Source organism: Rhinatrema bivittatum, chromosome 2, assembly GCF_901001135.1.
Source record: "Rhinatrema bivittatum chromosome 2, aRhiBiv1.1, whole genome shotgun sequence".
Lineage (NCBI taxonomy): Eukaryota > Metazoa > Chordata > Amphibia > Gymnophiona > Rhinatrematidae > Rhinatrema > Rhinatrema bivittatum.
In genome coordinates, this window is record NC_042616.1 from 516,698,921 (window position 1) to 516,714,121 (window position 15,201).

At 46.8% G+C, this 15,201-nt stretch overlaps 1 protein-coding gene across 2 annotated transcripts in view; it reads left to right on the forward strand.

The window, feature by feature from the left end:
* Positions 1 to 13,198, forward strand: part of E2F3 (E2F transcription factor 3) — a 112,483-nt gene extending 99,285 nt beyond the window's left edge. Inside the window, exons 6-7 of one of the 2 annotated variants that reach the window (XM_029590754.1) lie at positions 1,572 to 1,704; positions 10,657 to 13,198. In XM_029590754.1, the coding sequence (XP_029446614.1) occupies positions 1,572 to 1,704; positions 10,657 to 10,910 (387 nt within the window). In that variant the 3' untranslated portion in view covers positions 10,911 to 13,198. Of the gene's footprint in view, positions 1 to 1,571; positions 1,705 to 10,653 lie in introns of both variants that reach the window. The other variant, XM_029590753.1, reaches the window with a different exon arrangement.
* Positions 13,199 to 15,201: the final 2,003 nt, after the last annotated feature.

Consider the following 15,201-nt stretch of genomic DNA (forward strand, 5'->3'; position numbering starts at 1 on the left):
ACCCGACCTCATACCAACTCAGGAGAGGGCGCTGCACATGCTGGATTGTAAGAGGGCCTTGGCCTTCTACCTGGACTGTATGGCGGGCCACAGGCTGTCCACACGGCTGTTTCTCGTTTGACACCAACAAGTTGGTTAGGGCTGTTATGAAGTAGACTCTTTCCACCTGGATAGCGGACTGTATCTCCTCCTGTTATGACCAGGCGGGACTGCAGCTGGAGGGCCATGCCACGGTGCACTCTGCGAGAGCCATGGTGGCATTTGTGGCCCACCTGCATGCAGTTCTGATGGGAGAGATCTGCAGGGCTGTGACATGGAGTTCTCTCCACACTTTTGCTGTGCACTATTGTTTGGACAGGGATGGCTGGCGAGATAGCAGATTTGGCCATCTGTCCCAAGGAACCTCTTTCAGCTGTGGACCCAATTCTTCCAACCGTAGGCCTTTGTTTTTGGTTCAGGCTGTCCCCGCTGTTACCAACAGCAGTTCTGTTGTGCCAGTTGGCACCTGGTTTGGTGTCTGGTCCCACTGGTTTGGGTCCAGCCTGTAGCTAGGGATTCACCCATGTGAGGTCTACCATCCTGCTTGTCCTAGGAGAAAGCGAAGTTGCTTACCTATAGCAGGTGTTCTCCTAGGGCAGCAGGGTGTTAGTCTCAAGAAACCTGCCTGCCACCCCCACGGAGTTGGGTTTCTCCTGTTTGGTTTATTCTTTTATTTTCTCGTATCTACGTTCGACTGGTATAGTGGCATGCTGGGCATGCTCAGTGTGCCAGCCAACGTTTTTGGAAACTTTGACAGAAGTTTTCCATGCCGGGCTCCATCTGATGATGTCACCCATGGGTGAGGACTAACATCCTGCTATCCTAGGAGAAGACCTGTTACAGGTAAGGAACTTCACTTTCTTCTGTTTATATACACAGTGTTGTCTCCCTTGAAAATTGAAAAATTATATTTTATCTCACCTCCTCTCAAAGTAGTATTTCTTGCCTCTGAAATTTTGCTTTTTGTACAGGTTTTTGTTTTTCCTTTGATTTCTCCATCTAGAATTGCATTTTTTTTTCTCTTCACCCGATACATCTGACGTGCCTATGGACCCTTTCCCCTCACTTGCTTTCAGTGTTTGTTAGAATCTTGTGTTTCATAATGCTGGAGGAGACCGGGAACAAATTAGGAAAACTGGAGGTGTGCACTGTTAACTGCATTTAAACAAACAAAAAAAAAAAAGTCACCAAAATTTCTAATCCTTTTTTTTTTTTTTTTTTTTTTGTTCCAGTTCCACAAGAGTGGAACAAAATTGGTCAGATTACATAGGATAACAGATTCCCTCCCCTCACTTTCCTAAAGTAGGTTTCACTTTAGTTCAATTAAATGTATTCCATTTCTGTCTTTAATGGCTATACAGAGGACGCCTCAATATGTAAAATATTTGAGTGCCGTTGACTGCTGGATTTATAGCACTGTGTGGGCTGGCATTGATAAAGTGCTGCTGTCACAGGGAAAAGATATTCAGTCCTTTTTTTATGTTGGTGTAAACTTGTTGTGTGGGATTTTCCTGCCTTTTTTGTTTTTGCAGACTCTGCAGATCCATTTATCAAGCACCCAAGGGCCCATTGAGGTTTACCTGTGCCCAGAAGAAAACGAAACCAGTCCAGTGAAAAGCTGCAACCCGGACTACAATGGAAATATACCAAAATCAAATCCCAAAGGTACGGTTGCATTGAATAATGGTGATTTGCCAAATTTCTGTGTAGAAAATGTAACCAAGAAGTGCACAAAATTGTGGCCTGAATTTTTGGACTACTTGACAGTTCAGGAGTCGCCAGCTGGAGTCCTTAACAGCCGCAAACAAGAGCTGCAGTAATTCTAAACTCTTGGAGCGAGTGATTTCTGCTTAGTGTGGCTTCTTTTGGATTGTGCTGTGCTCCAGACAGTTGTGTGGTATTATGATGGCGCAGCACTGCTTGTGTATTTCTGGTTCAGTTTGTATGTTAATACCCCATGTTTGCATGCTGGGGTGTTCGACCCTGGTTTATGAGAGAGGATCAGTCTTCTGAAATGTTTGCAGCGCTCCACTCCTCCTGCATTGGTCTACCATAGTATAGAAAAATCTGTTCAGTCAGTTGAGATAGCCAAGGATGGAAAACAGCAGGGGGGGGGGGTTGTTATGCTTGGGGGGGGTGGAATATATTTGTTTATAATTCACGTTTTGAAAATCTTGAGGCAGATAATGAAATTAAAAACAATTAATAATAAAAAGTTAAAAAAAAAAAAGTAAAACCTATAACAAGCAGTAATAGAAACTAGAACAGTGTTTCATGGATTGCAAATCCCTGAGCTAACTTAAATCGCTGGGGCCTTCAGATTGCCCTAACAATTAAGTGTCTCTTAGAAAAACAACTCTGACAGCTTCCTGAATTTCAAGAAGCTATTCTCTAGCTGGCAAATGAAATATATTCCAGATGAATGCCTCTGCACACACACAAGCTCTGTTATGCCAAGGACTTCAAATGCGCTTCCTTCTTTGAAGTTTCTACAAGTTGTGCTTTTGTGCTGAGCGTAAAGAAAAGACAATATAAGGAGCTAACATGAATGCAAGTACATGGGACCACTGCCATTTTAAAGCCAAATAGTCAATCTGAAATTTACATTTCCAAGATACAGAAAGCCAATGAAGATTTCCTAAAATAGGGTAATATACTCACCATGGATCTACTTTTGTTTTTAATTAGACAATTTTGTGGAAATTGTCTACTTTGTTTCATTTTGTTTGTAAAGCTAAATGAGGTAAAATCTGACAATTTTTTGTGTGTGTGCACTAATGGTGCAAAGTTCACACTAAAATGAAACTTGAAAAAAACAAAAAAAAATTCCTAATGAAACCTTAAAGGCCACAAAACGAAAGTAAAACAAAAGTTGATTCACATTCCTAATATTCACTATACTTGCAGCCTGTGACCATTCACTCTGCAGTGTGCTGAATCAACTAACTGCCGCAGTGCTGTACTAGTGTAGGTGAGAAAAGAAAAACAGCCACACCTAGCACAATTTTCAAAACTCAAGGTTGTAACAGACTGCAATAATCACATAGTATACAATTTCTTAATTACCAATTTTGCAGTTCTGGATAGATGGGCATTCATTGACAAAGTGGAACCTATAATTGCACCTAGGTTACCCACCTCTGATTGAGCTGGCAGGGAACTCCTTTAATTTTGCAATTTTAAGATCCTGCTCAAGCTTCAGTTTCCTACTAACTCAGAATAATTTGGGATTTTTTGTTGGATTCAGACAAAGTTTATTCTGTTTCAGCCAAGTATGAATTTCCTGGCGTGTAGCCAGATGGACTCAGAACGAATGGGTGTATAGTGTGCTCGTGCTAGCAGTTGGAGACTGATCTGACGTCAGCACGGGTATATATACCCCCACAGGAAGCGTAGCAACTTAGTAATTTCCGTCTCCAAAGCAGTTTGGAGAGCCTGCACGCTCGCTGAGCATGTTTTCCAAATCTACTTTCTATTTTCTACATTCTACTTTCTTTCAACTAAAACTTCTACAACATCGAGCCCCGTGCTCCTGCGGTGATACCCTAAGGTCCCTCCCCCAGTAGAGTTTCCCGGGGTGATTTCCGTGATCCCCTGAAGGTTCAAGTCCTCGGTCCGGTGGCCGAATCGCGGCAGGGACGTAGCCCCCGGGCGAGGTTCGGGTGAGGCATACGAGGCGCCTTGGTCCTGGCGTGGACGAGGCGGCGGGTGCATATCCTCAAACGCGGTGGTGAAGGTACTTGCCCTCTCCCCCCCGCAGCCGGAGACCGCCCGGGTTCCAGCCGGGAAGCGCCGAGGATCAGGTAAGGCGTACATCTCTTATTTCTGGTCTCCGAGGAACAGAGGATCGGCGGCGTGGCACGCCGTGGAGGGCGCCATTTTGTGGGCCTTGTTCAGGTATTGAGCGCCCGTAATAGGCGCAGCTCTATGACTAAGCGCATATTATATTCTTCATTGTGCGTATATTGCCTTATAACTGAGAGCATATTGCATACCATTGAGCGTGTATTGCTAACCGCTTATTGCTGAGAGCATATTGAATACTATTGAGTGTGTATTGCTAACCGCTTATTGCTGAGTGCATATTGCATATTGAGCGTATATTGTTAGCCGCATATGGCGGAGCGCTTGTTGTCTATATTGCTGCCGCATATTATGCTTAAGCACCTGTTCTATTAAGCGTATATAGCTGCCGCTTATTATTATTATTGAGCGCCTGTTGTATTGAGCGCATATTGTTGCCGCATATTATTATTGTACGCCTGTTGTATTACGCGCCTATTGCTGCCGCATATTCTTGAGCACCTGTTGTATTGAGCGCATATTGCTACCGCATATTATTAAGCGCCGGTTCTGCTAAGCGCATATTGCTGTCGCATATTATTATTATTGTTAAGCGCCTGTTCTTTTAAGCGTATATTGTTGCCGCTTTTCATTCAGTGCATACTTTTCAATGGTACAGAACGCCTTAGCGTCTTCAGCGGGGGCGCCGCCTGCCTCCAGCATTAAAGCCCTCGGCCTCTGCTCCGCATGCCAGCTTCGTGCCACGCACAGTGAAGAGCCAGACTCCCTATGTGCCCAATGTGAGGAGGCCGTGGGACCCTCGGGCCAGGACCCGTCTCAGCCACGATTTGCTGACAGTTCCCCAGGGGCTACCCCGGATTTAGCGGTCAGTCTCGACCAATCGGGAATCCCGGGGGATCTTGTACCCCGGAGATTAGAGGCTGCTTCAATTTCCTGGGTGGATCTCTTTAAGGGGATTCATGCCTTTGTACAGATGCAAACGGCTTCCCGTCCAGGCCCTGCTGTTCCTGTTGTTCCTGTTTCTGCGGTTCCTGCGGTGGCTGTGACTGGCGGCGGCTGCTGCTGCGGTGGCGGCTCCTGCGGAACCTGTTCCTGGACCCTCACGCCCTTATCGTGAGCGGGCCCTTCCGCCGCTGGACAGTCCAGATCAGTCGGACCAGGAGGTTTCACTGGACGAGTCCGAGCTCCCGGACGAGGGGGAGCTTCCCCCAAGGATTGAGCCATATAGAACCATGAGGCGGTTCTTTCCCAAGGAGGATCTCTCCGACCTGGTGTCTCAGTGTCTGGCGGAGTTGGATATTACAGGTCCCAGCGCTACAGTACCCTCTGCGCAGAACCCCCTGCTGGAAGGTCTTCGTCCTACAGCCCGCCATTTTCCATTCTTGCAAGCAGCACAACAACTGATAGATTTAGAATGGGCGGCACCAGCGGCTTCTTTCAAAGGGGCCCGGGCCCTGATGGGCAAGTACCCATTGGCACCGGCTATCCAGGACCTGCTGGCGTGCCCTCAGGTGGACGCCTTGATTAGCGCTGTAGTCAAGCGCACTACCATTCCAGTTGAAGGGGGGACGGCCCTCAAGGAGCCTCATGACCGGCGACTGGACGCCATTCTGAAGCAGACTTTTGAGGTGGCAGCTTTATCTTTGTGGATCGTAACCTGTTACACAGTGGTGACGCGTGCCTGTTTGTCACAGGTCAGGAACAATGCTCCAGCAGCAGACATGGAGTCAGCTCTCTCGTTCCTCACGGATGCTGCATCAGACCTAGTCCGAACTACAGCCAAGGGGATCTCATCCTCCGTAGCCGCCAGGAGGCAGCTCTGGATCCGGAAATGGTCAGCCGATGCGCCTTCAAAGACACGCCTCACCAGATTACCCTTTAAGGGCTCTTTCCTGTTTGGCAGCGACCTTGATAAACTGGCCAGCACATGGGGCGCCTCTCCAGTGCCCCGACTGCCGGAAGATCGGTTCAGAAGGAACCAGCGCGCCTTTCCAAGGCCCTCCAGGGGTAGAAGCTCCCAGCGCTTCATTCCCTACAGGAGTCGCTACCAGGCACCACGTCCTCAGGCCCGGAATCAGTCCTTTCGGACCAAGCAGCACAAGAGGGGAGCAGGCCCGGGCTCAGGTCCCGGCCGTGCCTCACAATGAGAATCCACCGATTCATCTGGGGGACGGAGCCATAGGGGGCAGGTTAACCCTCTTCTACCCCAGATGGGTCGAGATTACGTCGGACCAGTGGGTCCTCGCCATCATCCGAGAGGTGTATTATCTGGACTTTCATCACCTCCCTCCGGACAAGTTTGTGGAATCTTCATGTCCCTTACACAAGAAGGCAGCATTGGAAGCTACCCTGGCGAGGCTCCTGTCCTTGAAAGCCATCATCCCAGTACCTGCCTGGGAAGTGAATTCTGGACGTTATTCCATTTATTTCATGGTACCCAAGAAGGGGGGCACCTTTCGGCCCGTTCTGGACCTCAAGTCAGTCAATCGATACTTAAGGGTCCCGAGGTTTCGCATGGAAACTCTGCGCTCCGTCAAGACCGCAGTACAGCCAGGAGAATTCCTCACGGCCTTGGACTTGTCAGAAGCCTAGCTGCATATCCCGATCCATCCGGATCATCAGCGCTACCTACGCTTCAAGGTTCTAGGATGCCACTTCCAATTCCGGGCTCTGCCCTTCGGGTTGGCCACGTCACTGCGGACCTTCACCAAGGTGGTCGTAGTGGTAGCAGCGACACTCAGACAGGAAGGAATTCTGGTCCATCCCTACCTAGACTATTTGCTGATCAGGGCGAAATCACGAGAGGAGAGCCATCGGACAACCGACAGAGTGATCGCCCTTCTGGAGAGCTTGGGCTGGGTGATCAATCTCAGCAAGAGTTGCCTACAGCCTTCCCAGTCGCTGGAATACCTGGGAGTACAATTCGACACCCAGGCAGACACAGTCAGTCTTACTACCAAGAGAAGGTTAAAACTCCAGACGCGTATCCAGTGCTTGATGGGAGCCAGTCGGCCCATAGCTTGGGATTATCTGCAGGTTCTCTGTCTCATGGCATCCACCCTGGAAGTGGTACCTTGGGCAAGGGCCCATATGAGACCTCTACAACACTCGCTGCTCTCTCGCTGGAGCCCTCGTCTACAGAACTATTCCATGCACCTACCTCTGCCTGCCAGAGTACGGACCCAGTTACGGTGGTGGTTGCAGTCAGACCACATGAGCAGGGGGTCGAAGATGTCCTCCCCCACGTGGACTCTGCTCACCACAGATGCCAGTCTGAGCGGCTGGGGAGCACACTGTGAAGGGCTCACCGCACAAGGGCGGTGGAACAGAGAAGAGTCGGCGTGGAACATGAACCGTCTAGAGGCTCGGGCAGTCCAATTGGCATGCCTTCGATTTGCTCACAGACTGAAGAACAGGGCAGTCAGTGATGTCCGACAACACCACCACAGTGGCATACATCAACCGTCAGGGCGGAACCAGAAGTCGACAAGTATCTCTGGAGATCGCCCCACTGATGGCTTTGGCAGAGGCGAATCTTCAGGACATCTCCGCCGTCCACATTGCCGGGAAGGACAACACCACGGCAGACTTCTCAGCAGAGAAAGCCTAAATCTAGGAGAGTGGCAGCTGTCACCCACAGCCTTGCAGATGATTGTGGATCACTGGGGGATTCTGGACATGGATTTACTGGCAGACAAGTCCAATGCTCAAGTACCCAGATACTTCAGCCGCAAGCGCGATCCGTTCTCCCACGGAATCGATGCCCTGGTTCAGCCGTGGCCTCCAGGGACTCTGCTATACGCCTTTCCTCCGTGGCGTCTGCTGGGCGCCATCATCCACAAGATTCAGAAACACCGGGGCCTAGTTCTTCTAGTGGCACCAGATTGGCCAAGAAGACCCTGGTACGCGGACATGAGAAGACTACTGGCAGGGGAGCCTCTTCCCCTGCCGCCTCTACAGGACCTTCTACGCCAAGGTCCCATCCTCCACGAGGATCCAGCTCAATTCTCTTACGGTCTGGCCATTGAGAGGGCCAGACTGAAGAAAAGAGGTTACTCGGAGCCCGTGATAGATACACTCCTCCGAGCTCGCAAGTTTTCCACATCCCTCACCTACGTAAGTATCTGGAGAGTATTTGAAGCATGGTGCGACACTCACGGCACCAATCCACATGCGGCCACACTCCCTATGGTGTTGGATTTCCTGCAAGATGGACTTCAGAAGGGTCTCTCCTTCAGCTCCATCAAGGTTCAGGTGGCTATGCTGTCTTGCTACGGTCCCAGGAGGGATGGCAAGACCATTGCCAAGCACCCAGATGTTTCTCGCTTCCTGAAAGGAGTCAAGCATATTCGGCCGCCACTGAAGTGGCCTGTGCCCTTCTGGAACCCCAATCTTGTTTTGGATTTCCTCGCGGGATCCACCTTCAGACCCCTTCGGGGGCTGTCTCTCCATTCTCTAACCTTGAAGATGGTATTCCTATTGGCGGTATGTTCGGCACGCCGCATCTCTGAGCTACAAGCACTGTCCTGCCGAGATCCCTTCCTCAGGATCACTCCCGAGGCTATCCATCTTCGTACGGTTCCCTCCTTTCTACCTAAAGTGGTTTCACAGTTTCATCTTAACCAAACCATATCCTTGCCTACCACGGCGGGTTTGAAGAAATCCGAAGAAGGGCGTTTATTACGCCATCTCGACATTGGCAGATTACTGCCCAGATATCTGGAAGTGACACAAGACATACGAAAGACAGACAATCTGTTCATCCTACACGGTGGGAAGAAACAAGGAGAAGCGGCCTCTCTGCCTACCATCGCCCGCTGGATTAAAGAAGTTATCGGAGCAGCTTACGTAGAGGCTGGGAAGTCTCCGCCTCTACAGGTCAAGGCTCATTCTACCAGAGCGCAAGCGGCATCCTGGGCAGAATCCAGGATGCTGTCGCCTGCAGAAATATGTAAAGCAGCGACTTGGTCCTCCCTCCATACCTTCTCCAGATTCTACCGTCTGGACGTCCAGGCCAGGGAGGACACAGCATTTGCAAGGGCGGTACTACATGGTCCTCAGGCAGCCTCCCGCCCAGGCTGGGAGTAAAGCTTTTGTACATCCCATTCGTTCTGAGTCCATCTGGCTACACGCCAGGAAATGTTGAGATTACTTACCTGATAATCTCCTTTTCCTTAGTGTAGACAGATGGACTCAGCATCCCGCCCAGCTGCCTGTGTACATGGGTTTCACCGATTCAAGGTAAGCCAGGTCATCTGTTTCCATAAGAGAGTACACTCTACCAGGTGTCAACGCCTTCTGGTTGTGAATGCTGGCGGTCTCCAGCTACTATCAATCGGTCAGGGGAATCCTGTTTCACTATTTCACTGAGCATCAGTACACACATCCATAACAGCTTTTGCAAGGAAGATTACTAAGTTGCTACGCTTCCTGTGGGGGTATATATACCCGTGCTGACGTCTGATCCGTCTCCAACTGCTAGCACGATCATACTATACCCATTCGTTCTGAGTCCATCTGTCTACACTAAGGAAAAGGAGATTATCAGGTAAGTAATCTCAACATTTTCTGTGCACCCTCCGACTTAATATCATGGCGATATTAAGTCTGAGGTCCCGAAGGGTAAAAAAAAAAGTAAAAATTAAAAAAAAAAAAATAATTTTGAAGTCTGCCGGCAGCTGTTGGGTTGAAAACCGGACGCTCAATTTTGCCGGCGTCCGGTTTCAGAGCCCGTGGCTGTCAGCAGGCTCGAGAACCGACGCCGGCAAAATTGAGCATCGGCTGTCAAACCCGCGAGTGGCCTGTGCGCGCGCGCCGGGAGAGCGGGCATTCGCCCGCTCTCCCACGGACTTTACTGAATCGGCCCGTCTGTGATTCTAGGAGCTCAGCTGAGAGTAGATATGGAGAGATGGGAGGGGACATCTGGAGCACAAGTCAGGCAGCTGTTATTTGGGGGTTGAATGAGAGTGCTGAACTCAAGTGGTGTGAGGGAGAGGATAAAAGTTTGGGGGTATGTGTGGAGAGGGTGAAAGAAAAAGTTGATAGAATTTTCTCCCACTCCAGCCTGCTAATGAACAGCAATCTTGGGTGACCACAACTCCAATTTTCCAGATATGTCAATCCCATCTCCAGCCCAGAGCTTGAAGCATGCCAGTGAGAATCTAGATGGCACCATGCCCCTCCCCAGCCTCTCCATGGCAGCAATAGAAAGAAGTTAGCATGGGACCTGTGAGCAGGTGTGCACTGGCAGGACCTGCTGCAACCTAAGGGGGTGGGGGGCACTCTTGAGTGTGGATTCTTCCCTTATCTTGCTCTCCAGTACCCAGAGTTTCCCCACTCTTTGCCAAGAGTGCCTGTGGGCACAAAAGTCCCCGATTCACTCTAAGCTGCTCTAACCACCACCAGACTCTCCTGCAGGGCTGCTGGTGGCTCCTTCCTGTGGCAGTGCCCTGTGCTGTCATAAGCACTGATTAGCAGGGAGCCTCAAGGAGGGGAAGTAAACCGAGATATGATAGAGAGAATAGATTAGAAAACAGCAGAAAAATAACACCAATTTGTGTGGTGCCACAGAATCTGCCTTTGAGTTGCTGTAGGAAACTGGGACCTTGTCTAGAAGCATGTAGATGCCAGTGGGCAAAATCGGCAGTGGGATGAGCCTGTCCCTGATTGCGGAGTCATCTGATAACAGCAAAGAGAGGTTTGCCAGCTGTCCTGACAAAACTGTCTCTGCAGCATCCTGAAGTTTGCACATGGGGAAAATATTTAGTTTTCATCCTTAAATGTAACACTTTTGTTTGTTTTCTCTTTCAGCAGATCCATTTAGTAATTCAGAGCAAGGCTCAACATCTGTGACAAACCTCTCACCTTTAATTTCACCAACCAACCTGCTACAGCAAACGGAGGACCAGATCCCTCTGAATCTGGAGGGGCCATTTGTAAACCTGCTGCCACCCATGCTGCAGGAGGATTATCTGCTGAGTCTTGGGGAAGAGGAGGGCATCAGTGATCTCTTTGATGCTTATGACCTGGATAAGTTCCAGTCCTTGGAGGACTTCATGTGCAGCTGATCTGGTGGGGGTGTGATTAGATATCCTTTAGGGGGCAGTCTGTTAAATGTAGCAGGACTATATGGCTCTGCTGATGCTGTATCTGCCTGTGGCCCCTCCCTCCAAGAGCAAGGTGAGAGAATAACCGTTCAGACTTGTAAGCCATAAGTTTGTGTGTTATAGCAGCTACTTGGTAGCCAGCCTGCTGTGGCGCAGTCCTGGGGGAAACCTGGTTGGAGCATAGCTTCCAAAGAAGAGCTTACTGAGGTGGTATATGGTCAGGCAACAGTAAAAAAAAAAAAAAAAAAAATCTGCCACACCCTACCCCTCTCCTTAATTGGCTTACTATTTGGAATGGGTGTGCAAGGAGGGACTTAATTATCTGGTTTGCTCTGAAGCCAAGATCCTATACTAGCATTTCCTGCTGTGCCTTCCATGGAGGATGTGTATCTTGGGTCCCTTGAACATACTGAAGAGAAGCTGTTGTAAAGGTCCATTGGATGCCATAAGAACATAAGAAATTGCCATGCTGGGTCAGACCAAGGGTCCATCAAGCCCAGCATCCTGTTTCCAACAGAGGCCAAAACCAGGCCACAAGAACCTGGCAATTATCCAAACACTAAGAAGATCCCATGCCACTGATGCAATTAATAGCAGTGGCTATTCCCTAAGTAAATTTGATTAATAGCCGTTTAATGGACCTTGGCAATAGTGTGCTTTGGGTTTCTTACGACCTTCCTGAGGGAGTTAAGATTATGATTGTAGTTCTTAGCTTTTGAGACATGGGCTATATTTTCTTGGAAGGAAGGCTATAATACATAGAAACAAGATTTTTAAGCAAGCTTGGATAAAAAGTACAAGGATCTTCCATTAAGTAACCAATTTTAAAGTGCTTTGTGTAATTTTACCTCTGTACATAAACAAGAGAATGTTTGCTAGTGAGCAATTGAATCTTATTGCTCTTCAGCATATGCTAAAATCGGTACATAATTTGTGGTACGAAATATAAAGTCTTCAGGCTTTCTTTTAAGTGCCTACTGGAGATGCACTGTGTAAGTGTGGAGGAGAGCAGAAACAAGGTCATGGAACTGAGATGCATCCTGCTGGATGTAGCTGTACCTCTAAACATACTATGTTTGGTTCATCCATTTCATCTGGCCCTGCTTCCAGCTCTGTGTTCAGTCTCCTTTCCAGCTGCACAAAGCTGTTTCCTTCCCTCCCCACCAAAAATAAGTTCCATATCACGAGCGGATGGTTTTTGTTCTAAGTAAATCAATAGTTGTGTGACTACAATTTGTGTTTTTTTTTTTTTTTAATTTGAAGAACAAAATCCCAATCTGTCTTTAGGGAGGCCTGAATCTTGTTGCTGTACGTGGGTTTAAATCATCGTGCTCTGAGCAATCTACTTTTTTCTTTTGCCTTCTGTTTCCTCTGGAAGTATAGTGAGCTAACACCGTTGTACCACTGAGATATTCTATGCAGACTTTCTGGTGCCATTGACTTGCTGCTATTAAGGCTCATGTGTGCTTACGGCTTGGGCACCTTATTTAATGATGGGATTTTGCCATGGAAACACAATGGGGGAAGAAACCCTAGCCGAATAAAGCTTTTTACCTGCCAGTATACAATTGTGTGACTGGGTTTATGTATAAGCGTGTATAAAGGGCAATCCCTTAGGAACTGTCAGTGTTATATATACGTGTGTGTGTACTTTGTAAATACAGATTTGTGCATAGTTTATTTAGTGATGGTCATATTTAAAGCTGATGTGTAGCCTGCTCACTTTTTAGCCATCTAACAAATTTGTTTTTTGTACAATACAATAGTTAATTGGTTTAAATGCTGCCAGAATATTTTGTAGCTGGTCTGTAATTTTTAAGACACTTTTTTAATGTGCATCTGTAAATAAAATTGATGCATTATTTAAAGTATTAGTCTTGAAGAGGAAAGAGTGTGCATGAAACTTTGTGTGTGACATGGAGAGAAGACAGCAACCTGGAATAAACTTTGAAGAATATTATAGATATTGTCTTTTTGTGTTAGTTTTTGCTGTCCACTGTACAGAATAAACCCCTTGGGGGGGGGGATGGGGGGACATTATTGGGGTTAAAAAGAATACTAATTTAGCTTTGTGTTGTACTGCTAGAAAAATCTGTAAAATAATGTACAAAAATGCTTTTTATGGTGTGTTTTTGTAAATAGATTTCAGGATGGCCTTTAATCTAGCTGTAATCTTATCCCTTCAAATGGATGTCTTTGAAATAAATTTTGTATGACCGTGAACCAATAAAGAACTAATTTTTTCTAAAGAGTTTTGTTCTGTTTTTTTATTTTATTTAATAACACTTTTTATATTCTGCAACTTTCAATGTTCATTGCTTAGTGCAGATTACAGTTTAACATGTGGGAAAACTATGCACAAAGCTTGCATAATTAACACATGTTAACTTAAAACTTTAAAAAGTAAGCTTTGAGGCCCTTTTGAAATTTTAGGTATTCATTTTCACACTATAACTCATACAAGTATGGAATGAAATGCCATAACATTGGGCCTGCAAACAGTAATGCCTTCACGTATCTTGTGACTTACACATTAAGGAATTTCTAACGCATTTCAATCTGAAGACTGTTATGCACGTGTTAGTACATAACAGTTTAGTTTATCCAAAAAATGTAAGATTTCATTTTTCTGTAACTTATATATAACTTTGAAGTGACTCCTAGGCTGAACTGGCATTTTAAATTTGGAGTAATTTGTTTTCTATATGCAACTCCCAGCACTCTTCTGGCCATGGACAGATTGTAGCACACTTAAATGTTTTTGGTAAACCCAAGTAAAGGACATAACGGTAATCGAAACTGCTCAGCACATAGGCCTGCACAACCAATCGCATATCACTTTTAGAAAAATAGCAATTCAAAAGTTTAATGTGTTTAGTTTAAAAAAAGGCATTTCTGGCCTTCTGTTTAACCTGGATTCTCAAATTTAATTGAGTCTAACATGACTCCCAAATCTCTTACTTCTGATGCGACAGGAATAGAAACAGATTCTTTGGCAATATTCACTTGCATTATGGTAACGGGAGGAGAACATGGGCTGACCCTTAACTTTGTGGATTTTTCTTTTTTTAATATTCAGGACCAACCTATTGTTCATCCACTGGCTTATTCCCAAATGTTCATTCATAGTTGATATATCAAATGGCTGCATTGCAGCACATGGCACAATACATTGAATGTCATCAGCATACCTAAAGTAACTAAATCCCAATGACTCCCAGGTATTTTGCAAACTGTAAAAGATAAATGTAAAACAATATTGCTGATATTGCCGATCCTTGCGGCACACCAGACTCCAAGGGTTTCCATGAGGAAAATCCCAGCCCCTCCTGTTGGCTATTCAAATAGGATGTAAGCCAATTTTAACACTGAAGAGCGCTTTCCAACTTTTTTCCTAGCCTTGATAAAAAGATGATCAAAAGTGTCAAATGTGGCAAAGAGATCAAACTATAACAGCATTACAGCTGATCCACCTTCAAGCCTCTGCCACATTTCATTTGTGTTTAATGCTAGAAAAATCTGTTCCATAGGCCTCTCTGTGAACCTGAACTGGGTTCGTAGTTGTGTTTTAAGATCTTCTTTTTGCCTGTTGCTTTTAAACCAAGATCCAAATGACTGCTGCTGAGTATTAAGCTCTGACCCAGTAGCTTGACCTTGTCAACAGAGGTTCAAGCCCTGGCAATCACAGAAGCTGGGAGGTCCCTCCTCTCATTGTTGCTTAAAAACTCCAAACTTTTGTTTCCCAGTGATGGTTTAGGTGAAACTGAAAGCAGTTATTGAATTATTTTTGCTTTCCCCACTAATTTAACAAACAGGAGCTGTGGAATCTAAAGCATTGTTTCTCAACTGCCCGTCTACAGTAGCATTTTTCTCTAGCCTGTGGAGCAGCTGCCACAGTGATTAGTTGTCACATAACTTGTCTAAATGTCACTACAGGTGCCAATGAGAGGAAGAGAGGTTGTTGTTCCTTCCCCCTCCCCAATCCACTGTCACATGTCACTACCTCCCCTGCACCACTGCAAGTGAGATAAGTGATGCTATGGGGGAGGAGGAGGAGTAGCCTGTGTGGGCTAGGTAGTCAGCAAGGTAGTGGGCAAGTAGATCAACTGCAGTAAGGTGAGAAGGGGGGGGGGGGGCGGAGAAAGAGACTGAGTGGCTGATTGGAGTGGTGGGGAGGGAAATGGTTTCTGTGACCCAAGCTGAAAATACAGAATCTTCATCCTAACTTGAAACGTGTTTTAAATTGTGTTGC